The 17,153-nt window shown below is 66.4% G+C and overlaps 4 protein-coding genes across 4 annotated transcripts in view; 2 read left to right on the top strand and 2 right to left on the bottom strand.

Moving 5' to 3' along the window:
• The window catches only part of CHLNCDRAFT_134306 (hypothetical protein), a gene marked incomplete at both ends in the record, with an annotated part of 10,544 nt that extends 6,405 nt beyond the window's left edge, over positions 1-4,139 (top strand). Inside the window, 13 exons of the mRNA XM_005847362.1 lie at positions 268-387; positions 578-699; positions 923-1,057; positions 1,249-1,275; positions 1,410-1,529; positions 1,718-1,838; positions 1,958-2,355; positions 2,537-2,557; positions 2,839-2,923; positions 3,023-3,079; positions 3,221-3,393; positions 3,562-3,708; positions 3,909-4,139. Of these exons, the coding sequence (XP_005847424.1) occupies positions 268-387; positions 578-699; positions 923-1,057; positions 1,249-1,275; positions 1,410-1,529; positions 1,718-1,838; positions 1,958-2,355; positions 2,537-2,557; positions 2,839-2,923; positions 3,023-3,079; positions 3,221-3,393; positions 3,562-3,708; positions 3,909-4,139 (1,757 nt within the window). The remainder of the gene's footprint in view (positions 1-267; positions 388-577; positions 700-922; positions 1,058-1,248; positions 1,276-1,409; positions 1,530-1,717; positions 1,839-1,957; positions 2,356-2,536; positions 2,558-2,838; positions 2,924-3,022; positions 3,080-3,220; positions 3,394-3,561; positions 3,709-3,908) is intronic.
• A 401-nt stretch (positions 4,140-4,540) lies between these two features.
• Positions 4,541-6,449, bottom strand: CHLNCDRAFT_57955 (hypothetical protein; the record flags this gene model as incomplete). The annotated part of the gene is made up of 8 exons (XM_005847212.1): positions 6,182-6,449; positions 5,933-6,040; positions 5,601-5,680; positions 5,269-5,335; positions 5,113-5,190; positions 4,944-5,003; positions 4,745-4,796; positions 4,541-4,626 (listed from the first exon to the last, which is right to left on the bottom strand). The coding sequence occupies exons 1-8, from the start codon at positions 6,356-6,358 to the stop codon at positions 4,541-4,543; spliced, it is 708 nt and encodes a 235-aa protein (XP_005847274.1). The 5' UTR covers positions 6,359-6,449.
• Positions 6,450-7,053: 604 nt separating this feature from the next.
• Positions 7,054-7,436, top strand: CHLNCDRAFT_15699 (hypothetical protein; the record flags this gene model as incomplete). Its single annotated transcript, XM_005847361.1, has 2 exons — positions 7,054-7,098; positions 7,317-7,436. Coding segments are annotated over 2 exons (165 nt in total), but the record flags the coding sequence as incomplete, so codon positions are not given.
• Positions 7,437-15,005: 7,569 nt separating this feature from the next.
• On the bottom strand, positions 15,006-16,592 carry CHLNCDRAFT_59680 (hypothetical protein). The gene is made up of 6 exons (XM_005847211.1): positions 16,510-16,592; positions 16,272-16,306; positions 15,960-16,078; positions 15,711-15,805; positions 15,517-15,591; positions 15,006-15,391 (listed from the first exon to the last, which is right to left on the bottom strand). Exons 1-6 carry the CDS (start codon positions 16,554-16,556, stop codon positions 15,310-15,312), a joined length of 453 nt encoding a protein of 150 aa, XP_005847273.1. The 5' UTR covers positions 16,557-16,592; the 3' UTR covers positions 15,006-15,309.
• Between the last annotated feature and the right edge of the window lie 561 nt (positions 16,593-17,153).

Here is a 17,153-nt window from a genome sequence, read left to right as displayed (position 1 = left end):
CATCCCCGGGGTCACCAAGCCGTGGGACATGGGTGAGGGGAAGGCGGGCGGGGCAGGGCGGGGCAGGGGAGGGGAAGAGGCACCGGAGGAGGCGGGGCGGGGGGCAGCAGAAAGACATGGGTGAGCAGCCTGCGCCACACCGGTGTGCCTCCTTTCATCCTCGTTGTCTCCCGCACCGCACACGGCGATCCCGTGTCACCGCATGATGCCGCCCCGCCATGGGCGCTGCTCCCTGCGCTGCCCCCGCCCCCGCGCCGCGCCCCTCAGGCTCCGCGGTGCCACCCACCCCCGCCAACGAGATTGGCTACGTGGCCCTGTTTGGCTACCGCGGGTCGCAGGCGCGCAGGATGGACATCACCAAGAACGAGGGCGTCACGGGGGTGACAGGTGGGCGGGGATGAAGCGAGGGAGGGAGAGAGAGAGAGAGAGAGAGAGAGAGAGAGAGAGAGAGAGGGGGGGCAGGGGGCCGCCCTCGCACCTTTCCACTCGGCTGCCTCCATCAGCCTCACACCATTCCACTGCTTGCCCCTCTCCCTGCACTCCCGCCTGCCTGCCCACGTGCCTGCCCCACCCGCAGGCAACACCGGCTGGTACTTCCACTTTGCCGGCGGCGCCCCCAAGTACCAGGAGCTGTGGCTCAGCCAGGTGCCGGTGGGCTCACAAATCATCTTCGCCACACGCTACCCGCAGGGCACCAAGGTGTGCGGGGGCGGGGCGTTCGGTCAAGCCGACCTCGCCAAGCGGGCCTGTGGGGCCCGGGCGGCTGGGAATCCCTGCTGCCACGCGGGCAGGAGGGCGCGTGGCCGATGTGCCTCCTCGGCTTCCCACCCCGGGCCCAGCGCGGCACGAGGCCCACCTTGCTGCGCTTGCTGTGCCCGGCTTGCACCGCTGCGCCCCGCCCCGCCCCGCTTGCGCCGCGCAGTTCCAGGTGTCCCGCACCTTCAAATGGTTCAAGGGCCTGAGCCGGGGGCTGGCCCAGGCCTCCTCCCTCAGCCAGGTGGTCAACGGCGACGGACTGTCCTACTTCTTTGATGGCCACCACCTCTTCCTCAAGCTGGTGGGTGGGGGTGGGGGTGACGGTGGTGGCGCTGGGGGCTGCCGGGAAGTCCCCAGCAGTCGCCCCACACCCGCGCAGCCATGGCGTCACCGGTGGCAGCCGCATGGCACCCGCGGAGGCGGGGAGGTCACCCTGCCTGCCGGCCGCACACGTGAAGCGCTTCCTCCCCGCCGTGCTGCCCTGCGGCGCAGGTTGACCCCGGCAACTCCGAGACCAAGGTGTGCCCTGCCTGGCCGCCCCCTGCCCCAAACACTCATCATACACCTCCCCACCTGCACTGCCGCGCTATGCCTGCACTAGGTACCGCCGCCGCTGCACTGCCGCACCGCCTGCCCCTCCCTGCTGCCCACAGAACATCGACTTCTGCCGTGGCGGCGTGTGCGTGCGCGGCTCCCGCTTCTTCTCCCTGCTCTACTCCATCCGCGCCACCACCCTCTCCTGCTCCGGCGCCTTCTGCCCCATGCCGGAACAGGTGGGGGCGGGTCGCAGGGTCCTGGGGCGGTGTCACTCACATAGCAAACGCTTTGGTTTGGAGTGGGCAGGCAGAGAGAGACAGACAGAGAGCGTTGACAGATATGGGGAGCCTGTGAGCCAGCAATAATCCCACCTCACACCCACACCCTGCTGCCTGCGCCCTCCTGCCTGGGCTCTCCTTCGCAGCGGGACGACATCCCCGATGCCCTGCCCGGCAGCACCGCCATGCGCGCCACGCCGGCCGCCCCCAGCAGCGCCCCGGCCCCCGCCGGCGGCTCCGCCTCCTGCGCCGACGTGCAGCCCACGGGTGGGAGGGCCCGCTTGCCTGCGGGAGCCGCTCCAGAGCTGGTAGAAAGGCAGGGTGACTGGAAGGCTGGGAGGATGCAGGCAAGCTCTACGTGCCCGCCGGCCCCCCCTGCCGTGCAGACGGCAGCACGTGCGCACAGAAGAAGGCGTGGGGCCAGTGCGGCGTGGGCTGGATGGCGCAGGCAGGGTGGTGTGCCGCCACGTGCGGCCGCTGCAGCCCCCAGCAGGATGATGATGTGGTGGCTGCCGGCACCCCACCCCCACCCCCGCCCCCGGCCCCCACCCCCACCCCCACCGGCACCTGCATGGATGCGCAGCCCACAGACGGCAGCACCTGCTCCCAGAAGAAGCTGTGGGGGCAGTGCGGCGCGGGGTGGATGGCGCAGGCGGGGTGGTGCGCCGCCACCTGCGGGCGCTGCAGCCAGCCGGCGCCGCAGCCGGGCGTGGCGTCTGCCGGCTGCACCGACGTGGCGCCGCCTGGCGGCTTCTCCTGCCTGCAGCAGAAGGCGTGGGGCAAGGTGGGGTGGCTGGGGGGCTGGCAGGGAGCGGCTTTGGAGGCTCGCTGGGGGAGGCGTGCTTTGAGCGCGCCCCCCGCTACTGCAAGTACAGGGCAGCGCCCGCCCCAGGGCAGCGCCCGCCCCAGCCGCCAGGCCCTTCATGCTTGCTGCTGCCTGCCGCCCTGTGCCGCCCCTGGCGCAGTGCTCCGAGGCCTGGGTGCAGGTTGGAGGCTTTTGCAGGGCCACCTGCGGCCAGTGCGCGCCCGCCGGCCAGTGCCGCGACAACCAGCCGGCGGGCGCGTTCACCTGCGCGCAGCAGAAGGCGTGGGGCAAGGCAAGCCGGCCCGGCTGGCTGGAACAGCCGGCTGGGGAGCTGCCTGCCTGGCCACTCGGCAAGGGAGCGCCCCTCTGGCCAGCCGCCTTCCGAGCTGCTGGGAGCCGCCGACGGGCGGCTTGCGCCCATGCGCCCATGTGTGTGTGTGTGCGTGTGTGTGGTGTGTGCAGTGCTCTGAGTCTTGGATGAGCGCCGGCAACTACTGCGCCGCCACCTGCGGCGCCTGCCAGGCCGGCGGCGCCTCCGTGGCAGCGGGTGAGAGAGCGCTGCACGCGGTGGTGTTGCCGGCAGTGCCCCGCCAAGCTGCCCGCTGAGCTCCCCCTTGCTCTCTTGCCCGCCGCCGCTGCCGCGCAGTGGAGGGCATCGGCGCTGTGGGCGGCACTGAGAATGCAACTGCCGTCCCCGCCTGCGGTGAGCGGGCGACGCACAGGGCAGCCCTCCCGGCGCCAGCCGCTCGGCCCGCATGCCGGCCCTCCAGCTCGGGGCCGGGGTGTTCCTCCGGCCTCTGCCACGCCTCTCCCCTCCCCTGCCTGCCCGCCCGCCCGCCTGCAGTGGATGTGGCGCCGCCGGGCCTCTTCTCCTGCCAGGAGCAGCAGGCCTGGGGCATGTGCGACGCGCTCAATGCCACAGGCTTCTGCGCGGTGACGTGCGGGAGCTGCGCCCCCGACGCCGCCGACGCGCTGTGCGACGACATCGCCACACCCGACGGCACGCCGTGCAGCCAGGTAGGGGGGGAGGGGCAGGATGGGGCACCCGGGGAGCCTCAGACGCACACCTCAGCGCCGTCCCCCGCCCAGGCTTCTGCTCGCAGCGCTGCGTAGCTGGTTCCTCCCGCCCCCTCTGACCCTGCCGCCGCTGCTGCGCCGCCGCTGCACCCCGCGCCTGCGCCGCAGACGCTGGCCGGCGCGCGGTGCGGCAGCCCGTACGTGCAGCGCGGCGGCTACTGCCGCGCCACCTGCGGCGCCTGCCAGCAGCAGGGCGGCGCCGCGGTGCAGGCGCTGTGCGGCGATGTGCCCACCCCCGACGGAGTGACGTGCATGGTGAGGTGCCGCCGGGGACGCGCGTGCGCCGGCTCACAGGCACCACCCCGGCCTCGCGCCTGCCTCCAAAAAGGAGCCAGGCCGCCCCGCTCCCGACGCTGCTGCTGGGCTGCATAGTCATACTGCGCTCGCGCCCTGCCAACGCTTCTTCCCGCCCGCGCCCCCCACCGCCCCGCCCACCTGGCCGGCTGTGTGCGCAGGAGCAGCGCATGTTTGGCGCCTGCAACTCAACCTACCTCGTGGTGGGCAGCTACTGCAACCTGTCCTGCGGCCGCTGCCCCGCCGCCGCCCAGCTGGCCGCCGTGGAGGCCGCAACACAGCCCGCCGGAGAGGCCCCCACCGTGGGGGCTGCCCAGCCTGCCAGCGAGCCCAGCGTGACGGCGGCCGCCGGGCGCGGCAGCGGGGGCAGGCGCCTGGCCGGGGGCATGTAGGGGTATGCTGGGGCAGTACAATACAATACAACACATACACAATTTCAGATGTGCATGCCGCGGAAACCAACCCTCTGCGTTGGCGTGACCCCTGCCTTGCGTGACCTCCCGCCACACGTGCTTGCCCTGCTGAAGTCGGCTCTGGTGTGTGCACCTGCTACATTCGGCAGGGGCCCGCCGAGTCGTCCAAAATCCTCCTAATCACCTTTACATCTTGACCCCCCTTGCATGAAGAATGGCATGCGATTGATTGCCTGCTGAATGTGAAACATACATACCAAAAGGGTGCGTAGCTGTCAGGCCAAAAAGGGCCGTCAGATCTGGCGATCAGAGGTGGCTGCCGGCAGGCGCAAAGCCGCCGCCTCTGGGCCCGTTCCCGGAACGTCTTGTGGCCCGCCTCCCTAGCTTGTCTGCGCGCCGGTCTCCTCCTCCGCCACCACCCACACCTCGTTGTGCCGCCCCATGAGGCGGAAGGGCGGGTCGTAGCCTGCAGCAGCACGGGGGCCGGCAGCCAGGGGCATCAGGCGGCAGAGCAGCGTGCGGCGCGCCACGCAGGCAGCGGCACGCTGGCAGAGCGGCACCGGAGCGTCCCCCCGCCTTTCCACCTGCGAAGAAGAAAGTGTCGGCGTTGTACGGCTGCTCGTCGCGGTCCAGCGCCTGCACACAGAGGGTGGGTGCACTCCGTCAGGGTGCAAGGAACGTCAGCGCGCAAGAACGCGTCGCAGGCGCTGGCTTGAGCAGCGGCAACGGGATCAGGAGCGGCGCCAGCAGCGGCAGCAGCGGCATGGCAGCGCCGCCACCCACATCTGTCAGCCTCTTGGCCATGCGGGTGACCGAGAAGTCGTCCATCACAAAGCCGCCAGACTGCAGGAGGGTGTATGCGTGTGTGGATTGTGTGTGTGTCAGGGAGGCAGACACATGCAGCGGCAAGCGGGCCGGGCGAGGCAGCTCAGGCGGGGCAGGCACCGCGCACCTGCGCCACAAAGGCGGTGAAGGCAGGGGAGTGGTCCAGGTAGACGTCTGGGTTGTTGGGCTTGGGGGCGCCGTCCTTCTGCAGGGGAGCAACGCAAACAGTAAAATCGAAACCGAAACAACGGTTTCTTTTTCAGTTTTCGTTTTCTATCGTTACCTGGAAGGCAAAGGGCACGAAGAAGGAGATGGTGAAGTTGCTCTTGCAGAATGGACCTGCCGCCGCGCTGCAGGCAGGCATCCGGGGGAGGGGCTCAGACGCAGGCAGCTACAGCTGGGCGGCGGCAGGGCTCCCCGCCCTGCCGTGCACAGCATGCAGCCCAGCGGCGCCCCTTCCAGAAGCGGCCCATCTGCAGCCCCATGCAGCCCCATGCAGCCCATCTGCCGGCACAATCCTGCCGTGAACGGATGCCCGCCCCCAGCCAGCCACGCGCAGCTCGCCGCCGCCCGCCCCTTGAGCACAACAGCCAGGGCCGCCGCCACCGCCCCCACCTGATGAGGGTCCTGACGGGGGCGGTCATGGGGATCTTGACGGCGGCGTGGTTGGCGCCATCAATGTACTGGTACAGGCGCTGCAATGGGGTGGGGTGGGGTGGGGTGGCGGGACGTGAAGCAGCGGTGTGAGCAGGGCGGCGGCGGCAGGGCACGCCTGCGGCGGCAGCATCCCGTCCATGCAGCATGCGAACTTGTGTGCAAGTGCGGGCTCACAGTCCTCTTCCTTGCCACGGGCCTGGCGCCCAGCCGCTATCTTTCCCGCTGCTGGCTCTAAAATGTGTTGGGACTCACCCACCCCAACCAGCCCACCAAGCGCATGCATGCCCCACCTGGAACCCCTTGCTGACGCCCAGCGCATACGCATAGGCCTCCACGTCGGTGCTGACCCAGGCTCCGGCCTCGTAGTAGCGGACCTCGTAGTCGTCGGTGGTGTTGACCTGGCAGGGAGGAGGAGGGCTTGTTGGCGGCGGCGGCGGATGCGAGGTACGGGTGCGACAAGGAATGGGATCGAGGGAACTCCCCTTGCCAGCCTGCACTGCGTGCGCTGCTGACCGCAGCTTGCAGCCTGCCCTGCTCACCACTGTGAACTTGGGGCAGTCTAGGTTGTGGCAGAACCAGGGGGCGGGGGCGCCCACGGGCAGGCCGGCGGCGGCGCCGGCGGTCAGCGCGGCAGAGGCGGCTGGGCGCGCGGCCCGGGCCGGGGCTGTCCCTGCCGCCACCAGGCATAGGAGCAGCGCTGCTGCACGATGCTGCATGCTGGCCGAAGCGCAGTGTGTGTGGAATGTCCTTCTTCTGGCGCCTTGCGATCAGGCCTGGAAGCGCAAGACTAGCGGGACTTGCGGCGCTTGAGTGGAGGAATCCGCCAAATTGGGCGGCGAAGAGGCTAGAACAGGGATGGAAGCTGCCAGGTGGCGGGCGGGTGCGGTGGCAGCGACGCAGCGAGCACATTCCGGATGTTACTGATGCTGGAAACCAGCCAAGTTGTTCAGGGTGAAATCACATGCGATAGGTTGGGCACAGCGACGCCGAGCTGAACTTCCCACCGTGGACTTGCGCACATGTGCACGCGGCGGCGTGCGTCGGTGCCAAGCCACTCAGCAGACGACGACCACGCCCCTGATGCCTGTCTACTAAAACATACATGCAGTTGTTGGAGTTCTGAGGGCATAGATAGAGCACGGCAGGCGCCAACTGGGAGCACTGCGCATTGAGCACAGCGAAACCACAACGAGCGGTGGCGCCAGCGTGGCGGCGCCCTGGGCTGACGTGAGGCGTGAGCAGAAAGGCCCCACTCATCACGCGCAGGCTCGTCCTTTCGTCGACTCTGTCCCCATCCCTGCTCTGCCTCCGGTCGCTCCTGCTGACTACCCCAGACTCGCATCCGCAAACCCATAGCCGCAGGCGCCTGGCTCGCAGTACACAGCGCACAGGCTGCGCACAGAGCACGCTCATGCACCCACCCTTGGAAGTGCACCAGCATCCAGCCTGCAAAGAGGTGGGTCTCCCCGTTGGCCCAGTCTCCAGACGCCGCAAGGGCCTCACCACGCTCACAGACTGCACGGGGTTGTGCTGCATGAAGCAAGCCCGCTTCTGAACGTCCGGCAGGATGGCCCACTGGTGTCCTGCCGCCGCCCCGACCTGCCGCCGCTGCTGCCGCTGGCACCAGCTCCCTGCTTCATCCCTTGCTGCCGTGCGGCTGCCCTGCTGCTGCAGTACATCCTGGCCCTGAAGCAGTGCCACGCCGACCACCCCATCGCCAAGTACTGGGGCGTGTGCACCGACACCGCCAAGGCGCTCAACCTCTGCTTCAAGGGAGAGAAGGTGGCCAAGCGGTGCGCTGCCGGCACCGGGGTGCTGGGGCGGGGCAGCAAGGAAGGATGCGGTGGTCGCTTTGCCGCCACAGCTTTCTCTGCTGCCGCTGCGCTACCTTCCGTGGCTGCACGGGCAGCACACCGCTCGCAGGGTTGGCTTGGAGGTCACCTTGCTGTTGCCTCGCTGTTGCTTACCATGCCAAGCCGCTGCCACCAGTTCTGATCCTTTGCTTCATGGTGTTTGGGGCCTGCCGCAGGGCCCAGAACAAGGAGCGGCTGCGGCTAGAGCAGGAGCGGCTGCGCGCGCGGTTTGACTCCAGGCGCAAGGCCGAGGCGGAGGCCAAGGGAGAGGCGCCGCCACCGCCCACCAAGCCCACTCGCCTGCCGGGCTACTGGATCCCCGAGCAGCGGGGCATCCCAAAGGAGCAGCCGCAGTAGCACCCGCCGCCGTGGACAGCCGCGGGTCAGACAGCCAGGTAGACCTGCCGCAACCGCGCCAGCACCGCCTCCCGGTGGCAGCAGCCAGGCATGGAGGCAGATGGGTGTGGTGCCGATACGAGCGCTCGGCCCGATCCGCAGCAGCAGCAGCAGCGAGGGCAGGGTGCAGGCGAGCCAGCTGCCGCTCAGCAGCAGGCGCAGCAGCACCGCCGTCCCCACGTGTTGCTGGCCGCCACCGGCAGCGTGGCGACGATCAAGCTGGCACAGCTTGCCGAGCATATGCTTCAGGTGCGCCCCGCGGCTCCCCGCTGGTTGCGGCAGCTAGCCCGCCACCACAGCCCTGTCCTGCTGTTCCCCATGCTCAATACGCTGCCGGGTGCTCCCTGTTTGCTGCCTGCAGTTTGCGGACGTGAAGGTGATTGCCACCAAGGCGGCCACCTACTTTGTGCAGGAGCAGGACTTGCCGGCGGCCTGCCGACCGCTGTTGGGTGCGTGGCAGGCCTGGTGGCTGGTGGCAGGCTGGGTGCCGTGCATCGCCGCGTGTGCATGGCTGGCGGGCAGCGTGCATGGGTGCGTACACATGGCTGGCTGGCACTGGCCCACAACTGTGGTGATGCCCTTTCTCGCCGCCTGTCACCTCTGTGTCTCCGCCGGCGCAGGCGATGAGGATGAGTGGCGGCAGTGGCGGGCGGTGGGCGACCCGGTGGTGCACATTGAGCTGCGCCGCTGGGCCGACGCCTTCCTCATCGCGCCGCTCTCGGGTCGGTGGACGGGGCAGGTTTTGCTGTGATGGCAAGCAGTTTTGTTTGGCTGAGCCGGCTTGTTGAACATTTTGCCTGGCCTTGCCTGCAGCCAACACGCTGGCCAAGGTGGCCAATGGGCTATGCGACAACCTGGTCACATGTGTGTTCAGGTGCGTGGGTGGGTTGCCCAGGCGCGTGTGCCGTGGCTGCAAATGAGACATGGTGCGGGATGTGTGCGTGAGGGTCCTGCCGCCACTGTATGCATACTGAATGTTGTGACGCCGCCTCTCACGTGTGTCCAGGGCTTGGGACTTTTCCAAGCCGCTGCTGCTGGCGCCCGCCATGAACACGTTCATGTGGGACAGCCCTTTCACGGCGCGCCACCTGGCCGCCTGCCGAGACCTGGGCGCGCTGGTGAGTTGCGGCTGCGGAGCGCCGATGTTCCCGATCTTTTCACTTCAATGCATGAGCACACAGGCTGCCGACAATCCCGCTTGTTTGTACACAGGTAGTGCCGCCCGTGACTAAGAAGCTGGCATGCGGGGACGTGGGCAGCGGCGCCATGGCGGCGCCTGAGGACATTGCTGCCGCGTGCCGTTGGCAGCTGGCCGCAGCCGGATGCATGCATGGTTGAAAGGGGTTCAGCTGCGGGCGAGAGGCCGCATTTGCACACTTAAAATTAAAATTGGAGGGTGAATGGGACATTGGCCCTCTACTCAACCTTGCTTTGACTGGCAAAACGTCTGCACTAGCGGAGAATCGAACTTCGGTCTGGTCCGTGGCAAGGACCTATGCCACCACTATACCACTAGCGAGCCCGATCCGCAGCAACGAGGGCAGGGTGGAGGCGAGCCAGCCGCTGCAACAGGCGCAGACCGCCGTCCCCACCTGTTGGGTGCCGTCGGCTGCTGCCTGGCTGTGGTGCCCCTTGGCTGGCTATTGCGCCGTGCGAGGTGTGCTAGGAACCAGTGGAGATGGTTGCGCTTTTCCGCAGTCACGCCATCGGGGACCCGCCGGCAGTGTGTTGCAGTGCCTGTGCACCTGTGCCTGCTCGTGCGCTGCTGTGCCTGCCGCGCCGCCGCTCGGTGTGCATTCTCTGGCATCCCCCTTTCTCCCCTCTCCTCGTTGGCAGCTGGCTGCCCCCTTCTCCAGTGTGGTCCCCGCCCGCCCGCCTGGCCGCTCCCCCGGCTTCTGTGCCGGGGTGGGTGGCGTCTCTGAGCCGCTTGCGCCGCCTTGCTGGGCGGTCCTGGCCCTTGATCCCCCTCTTTCTCCTGTCTTTTGCCCCCCGTTTCCCCTCCTCGCAACTCTCTGACAGTCATTGGGCTGGCTCCCAGGCACCCTCCGCTGTCCCTGCTGCCCGATCGGCTCCTCGCAGCCCCGCGCTCCGCCGCCCTGTCTGTTGGTTGATTGCATACCTATCTTGTCCAGAGCTAGTGGGCACGGCTTGTGTGTCCCCAGCCCTTTAAAGGGCCCGGTTCTCTGTGATCTCAGTCAGTCAGAGGAGGCTGCGCCGAAAACATACCGGCATGGCGCTTGGGGTTCGCCTCCTTGGCAGCCTCGGCCCACCCCTTTTCTTCTCTGCCGGCGGCCGCGTTCAGCTCCGCCCCCCCTCCTCCCCTTGCTTATCGTTTCGGAACCGCCTTCGCCTTCCCCATGTTTTCTTGAATGTTCCCTCCTTGCACCTTTTCTCATGTCCATCCCCCTTCTGTCTTATGCCTGCTGCCCTGCCGCGCTGCCGCTCCAGGAAAGGAAGGTTTGCTTTCCCTTCTCTCCCCTCTCCTCGTTGGCAGCATGACTTGCCGGCGGCCTGCCGACCGCTGTTGGGTGCGTGGCAGGCCTGGTGGCTGCTGGCGGGCTGGGTGCCGTGCATCGCCGCATGTGCATGGCTGGCGGGCAGCGTGCATGGCGTACGGATGGCTGGCTGGCATTGCGCAACGTTATGACGTTGGTGATGCCCATTCTCGCCGCCTGTCACCTCTTTGTGTGTGTCTCCGCCGGCGCAGGCCTCTCTCTCTCCCCGTTTGTGTATGGTGCCTTCACCTTTCCAGCTACTGCACCACAGCTGGGCCCGTAGCATTCATTTGCTCCTTATGGGTGTAACAGATACAGACAGGCGATGAAGATGAGTGGCGGCAGGCCGACGCCTTCCTCATTGCGCCGCTCTCGGGTGGGTGGGGGGGTAGGTTTTGCTGTGATGGCAAGCAGTTTTGTTTGGCTGGAAGGAGCCGCCTTATTGTACATTTTCCCGGCCTTGCTTGCTTGCAGCCAACACGCTGGCCAAGGTGGCCAATGGGCTATGCGACAACCTGGTCACATGTGTGTTCAGGTGCGTGGGTGGGTTGCCCAGGCGCGTGTGCCGTGGCTGCAAATGAGACATGGTGCGGGATGTGTGCGTGAGGGTCCTGCCGCCACTGTATGCATACTGAATGTTGTGACGCCGCCTCTCACGTGTGTCCAGGGCTTGGGACTTTTCCAAGCCGCTGCTGCTGGCGCCCGCCATGAACACGTTCATGTGGGACAGCCCTTTCACGGCGCGCCACCTGGCCGCCTGCCGAGACCTGGGCGCGCTGGTGAGTTGCGGCTGCGGAGCGCCGATGTTCCCGATCTTTTCACTTCAATGCATGAGCACACAGGCTGCCGACAATCCCGCTTGTTTGTACACAGGTAGTGCCGCCCGTGACTAAGAAGCTGGCATGCGGGGACGTGGGCAGCGGCGCCATGGCGGCGCCTGAGGACATTGCTGCCGCGTGCTGTTGGCAGCTGGCCGCAGCCGGATGCATGCATGGTTGAAAGGGGTTCAGCTGCGGGCGAGAGGCCGCATTTGCACACTTAAAATTAAAATTGGAGGGTGAATGGGACATTGGCCCTCTACTCAACCTTGCTTTGACTGGCAAAACGTCTGCACTAGCGGAGAATCGAACTCCGGTCTGGTCCGTGGCAAGGACCTATGCTACCACTATACCACTAGTGCGATTAATGACACATTTCCAATATTTGTTTAATTTGAGCGACTTAAATTTTCTCAACTCGAAAACAATTCCGTCGTTGGCCGCGACGTTAAATAAGGAGCTGGATGAGTGCCGGTGGGTGATACCACAGGCACGAGTTCGAACCCCAGCCGGGACACTAGCTGGGACTTTGCCTCACGGCACCTTCGTGGCGGCATCTGGGCGGCGGACGGCTGCCCGGCAGACCGGCATGGCGCTTGCAAGACGGAGCCTCCCCGGGATGCCATCGGCGGCCAGATTTTCCTCGCTCTGGACAGCCGGCAGGGTTAGTGGGTTCGGCCCCAGCACATTAATGTGCCCAATCCCTGTAACACACACACACATTCCCCCGGTCTTCCCGCGTGCCGCCTTCACCTTTGCGGCCCCCGCCCGCCCGCCTGGCCGCTCTCCCAGCTACTGTGCCGGGGTGGGTGGGCCCGCTTTCTGGTGGTGGTGGTGTGCGGGTCCTCGACCTGCCCCTCCCCCCCGCTGGTATGCTTGCCGCCCTTGGGCTGGCCATCAGGCGCCCCTCGCCTCCCTCCCCGCCCTTTGCGCCCGACCGCTCCCTGAGCCCGCCGTTCGCCGCCCGGGCGGTGTTGCATGCTTTCATACAGTCCAGAGCTAGTGGGCACGGCTTGTGTGCCCCAGCCCATTAATGGGCATTGCCTCTGTAACATCACAGATCACAGATCAGATGCGTTTTTCGCGTTTCGTCGTTGGCCGCGACGTTAAATAAGGAGCTGGATGAGTGCCGGTGGGTGATACCACAGGCACGAGTTCGAACCCCAGCCGGAACACTAGCTGGGACTTTGCCTCACGGCACCTTCGTGGCGGCATCTGGGCGGCGGACGGCTGCCCGGCAGACCGGCATGGCGCTTGCAAGACGGAGCCTCCCGGGATGCCATCGGCGGCCAGATTTTCCTCGCTCTGGACAGCCGGCAGGGTTAGCGGGCTCGGCCCCAGCACATTAATGTGCCCAATCCCTGTAACACACACACACACACACACACACACACGCGTTTTTCGGGCCCGGTTCTCTGTAATCTCAGTCAGTCAGTCAGTGCGTTTTTCGTCGTTGGCCGCGACGTTAAATAAGGAGCTGGATGAGTGCCGGTGGGTGATGCCACAGGCACGAGTTCGAACCCCAGCCGGGACACTAGCTGGGAATTTGCCTCATGGCACCTTCGTGGCGGCATCTGGGCGGCGGACGGCTGCCCGGCAGACCGGCATGGCGCTTGCAAGACGGAGCCTCCCCGGGATGCCATCGGCGGCCAGATTTTCCTCGCTCTGGACAGCCGGCAGGGTTAGCGGGTTCGGCCCCAGCACATTAATGTGCCCAATCCCTGTAACACACACACACATGCGTCATTTTTGCTAGTGGGCACGGCTTGTGTGCCCCCAGCCCATTAATGAGCATTGCCTCTGTAACATCACAGATCACGCGTCATTTTTGCTTATTTTGGGGCCCTTGGTTGGTTTCTTACTTATATTTTCCAGAGCTAGTCAGGAATGGGCAAGAGGCGGTCGAATTTCCTACCTTCCTAGCTAGAACACATTTTTGTTCTGTGACATCCGAGCTGGGAAAGCTGGGACATCAGTCCTAGCTAGGCATGAAATTTGGTTCCCAGCTGCCTAGCTTGGATGCTGGCACCCCTCCTCCATGTCCGGCCTCATCCTAGCTGAGCCTTCCCACCGCAGGCAGCCTCCCAGGCTTCCTAGCTGTCCCAGCCCAGGGAGCGGCGCTCCGCAGGGAGCCCCGTCCTATCTTGCCCATCCTGCCTACCTTTCCTACCCGCCGCCGGGGGGTCGTCGTCGGCGGCTGGGAAAGGTAGGTAGGATGGGAAAGCTGGGATGGGGCCCCGGGGGCTGGCGGTGGCGGCAGCTGGGAAAGGTAGGTAGGATGGGAAAGCTAGGTAGAGCATTCATTCATTCATTCATTCAGCACACAGCCCGGCCGCCTCTTGCTCGAGGGCGGCCCACTTTGGCCTGGGCAGCCCGGGCCGCCCTCCCCCCCGGGCGCATGTTCGGTGTTGGAGGGGTGTGCCCAGCGATAGGGGGCCCCTGAAGGCATGCGCCGAGGCCGGGAAGCGTGGTTCGGCGCTGCTGCACGCTTGGCGATTTGACCAGAACCACGTGCCGCCGAGCTGCGGCCGCAGTTTCCGGCCCACGGTCTACGGTCGCAGCCACGGGACTCGGCGGCACGGCGTTTGGGCCCAAGCTTGCTGCCGCCGCCGCCGTGCCCGGGGGGGCAGCGCGGCGGCGGCGGCGGCACGCTGCGACGCCCCCGTGCTGCCGAGCTGCGGCCGTAGTTTCCTGCCAGAAGCCCACGGCCACAGCCACGGGACTCGGCGGCACGGAGTTTCGGTCCACGGCTTGCTGCCGCCGCCGTCGCAGGGGTGCTGCCTGCGGCGGCGGCGGCACGGCGTTTGGGTCCACGGCTTGCTGCCGCTGCCGCCGCCGCAGGGGTGCTGCCTGCGGCGGCGGCGGTAGCGCACGTGGCAACCCCCCGCGTTTCCTTGCCTCCCATCCACCGGACCCCGTCCTGCGCTTCACTTTGTTTAGGGAGGGGCTGCTCACTGCTCATTGCTCATTGCTCATCGCACACTGCTCAACGCTCATTGCCCTATATCCCACCCAGCCGCAGGACTCCACTGCCGCCCGCGCCCCGCCCCATCTGGCCGCTTGCGCGCCCCATCCCCCCTCGATGGGGCCCGCCCACACCGGGGCCTCCCCCCTCCCGCCCACTGCTTTCTCAACGGCCCCGAGCCGGGGCTGCCCTCATTGCATACATAGTGCGCCTTTCCCTGCTTTTCTAGTGACCTAGCGTTCCGCACTGCCGTTTGGCCAGCCCATGCTCCCGTACCGTTGCGTTTCTCCCCAATGCGCCATGCCACTTTGCCAGTCATACACACGTTTCGATGCGTGCCCTGTCAGCTGCTTGCGTTGCATGTCGCCTTGCTCCACCCCTGTTTTATTGCTTTCTCTGCTTTCGCCCGGTTCCCGTCCCGTTTCGGCGGGGAGTCTATGTTGCAAGCTAGTTCTTGCTTTACCAGACTTTAAGCCCACACAAGCAAGCTGGGACAGGGGCCTCGGGGGCCGGGGGGACGGCGGCTGGGAAAGGTAGGTAGGATGGGAAAGCTGGGATGGGGCCCGGGGGCTGGCGGCGGCGAGCTAGTGGGCACGGCTTGTGTGTCCCCGACCCTTTAAAGCGCCCAGTTCTCTGTAATCTCAGTCAGTCAATCAGTGCGCGAGTTTACTCTGGCATCCCCCTAACTGGACTTTGCCTCACGGCACCTTCGTGGCGGCATCTTGGTGGCGGACGGCTGCCCGGCGGCCGGGCGTGGCGCTGGCAAGACGGAACCTCCCCGGGATGCAACCTCCTCGTGCCACGGTGCCCCCACCACCTATCACATTGTTGCCTTGAGCCTAAACTACTATTAAACGCGTCGCGGGGCAGCCACACGCGGGCTGTCCCCTCAAGGCGAATATCGAACAAGCAATTGTGGCAATTGCATGAAACAAAGGAAGTGGGAAGCACGACATACAACAGCAGCAATGTTAACTGGAGAAACAGATGACGGCGCTATGGCAGGTACACAAGGGAGGGTGGCACGCAAGTACAGCCGTGGCGTCCCACCCCGCTAACAGAGATGAAGCTGAGGGGCAAATAACATAAGGGATCATCCATTCATCGATTCAATTCTTTTGAGTTTTGCGGCAGCTCAACTCACAGGTCCAGGCCAATGTCCTTGGTGATGGAGGTCACCTTGCTGGTGATGGCCTCCTTCTCGCCAGCCACGAAGAACCACCTGCGAGGTAGTGGCAGCCACAACATAATGCAAGTGTGAGCGTCGCGGGCCGCAAGCAATGTGACTCTGCAAATCTGGCAGCCAAGCCCTACACCATTGCATTCGGCCAACCGCTGACAGCCCACCTGTAGGCGAACCAGGCGGTGACGGACAGGCCCAGCAGCTCGAAGCCGGTGTGGATCAGCGGCAGGCGGTCAACACTGCAAGGGGACGGGGCAGCAAGAAGGGCCGTGGGATACAGCTAGGTGCAGCGCAAGCAACGTCGCAACATGCTGCCAGCAACATGTGCTAGGCCAAACAGAGGCACATCCGCGCTCACGTGTTGACCAGGCCGGAGATGAGGTAGAGGCCGAAGAAGGCGGCGCCGCCAGTGGCCACGAGGCCAGGCTTGTTGTCGCTCTCCTCCCACTTGGCCTGTGCCCAGGACACGGCAGAGGGGCGAGTGTGACGCAGCTGTCAAAGGGCGCAGGCTTTAGATGGGGGCAGGGCAGGCTGCAACTTGGGCGCAGCCGTGCCAGCAGTTCAAGTTTCAATGACAATCGGCGGAGCACAGCCCCACGCGCCGCACCTGTGCCCACTCCACCACCTCGGTGGCCTTGTCCTGCAGCTCAGTGGTCTTGCCCTTGAGCAGGTCCTTGACCTCCTCGCTGTCGGTGGGGAAGGCCACGGCCACGGTCCTGAGGCCAGCTGCGGGGCAGGCAGTGGCGGCGGCGCGGGATGCGTCAGCGAGGCGGCACAGCGTGGCCACCCAGGCCGGTGGCCCGAGGTGTGATCATCGCCGTCGGGCAATATGCAGGATGACATGTCAAGCCACAGGCAGGAAGGGCTGGGAAGGTCAATGCAGCATGATGCAGCGGTGCCATCCAGGTGCAGTGCTCACCCCTGCGCACGGAGCGGCGGGAGACGGCAGAGGTCCTGCAGCAGCAGTGGTGGATCGGGCAGGGGCACACGGGGTCAGGCGGGGCTGAGCAGGGCACGGGCTCAGTTTAAATGGCATTCAAGTGATCACAGAAACGGTCTGGGGCGCTGCAGGCACGCCGCTGCATTGGCGACGGCCAGGCAAGCATCACAAACGCCTCTGCACGCGGGCTGCGCGCTGCAGGCGAGCCCCCGCTGACCTGCCCAGGGGGGCGGTGACCAGGCGAGCGGAGGCGGTGCACAGCATGGTGGCAGGTGTGAGGTGAGGAGCTGGGAGGGGCAGGGATGTGCAGGAGGGAATGGTGATGTGCACGCGGCGATGCGAGTTCAAAAACACAATTGTACTGCGCCGTGTGGCCTGTTGTACACGCGCAATGCAGCGCATGCATGGGCCCTCATGCGCGTTTAGCCGCATATGCAAACCACCCAGAGCAGGCACCTGGGCCTCTTGCAAGCCCCTGCGCCGTGCATGCACCCGCGACCGCAGTCGGCAGCCTGCTAGAGCAGCCTGCGCGCAACAGCTGCAGCCCACCGAGATGGACGCAATGCTGGGCTGCCCCCGGGCGGGCGGCCTGTTTCTGCAGCCGCCGCGCCCATCGCCGCAGCAGCACATGGCGGCGGCGGCAGCCGGGAGGCCGCGCCTGGCAGCTGCGCGCGCGTGGGCGCAAGCAGCCCGGCAACCTGTGGAGCGACGGGAGGGTTCCGCCCCCCCTGGGCGCCGTGGCAATGGAGGCGGTAGAGGAGGCAGAGGCGGAAGGGGCGGCAACGGCAGCACCCCGCGTGGCCCGGTGCGGCAGGCGGGCGTCGGCAAGACCGACAACGACATCCTGCGCCTCAACAAGGT

Source organism: Chlorella variabilis (genome assembly GCF_000147415.1).
Source record: "Chlorella variabilis unplaced genomic scaffold CHLNCscaffold_11, whole genome shotgun sequence".
Lineage (NCBI taxonomy): Eukaryota > Viridiplantae > Chlorophyta > Trebouxiophyceae > Chlorellales > Chlorellaceae > Chlorella > Chlorella variabilis.
The sequence above is the reverse complement of the archived record's forward strand: the minus strand, read 5'-3'. Positions and strand labels throughout refer to the sequence as shown.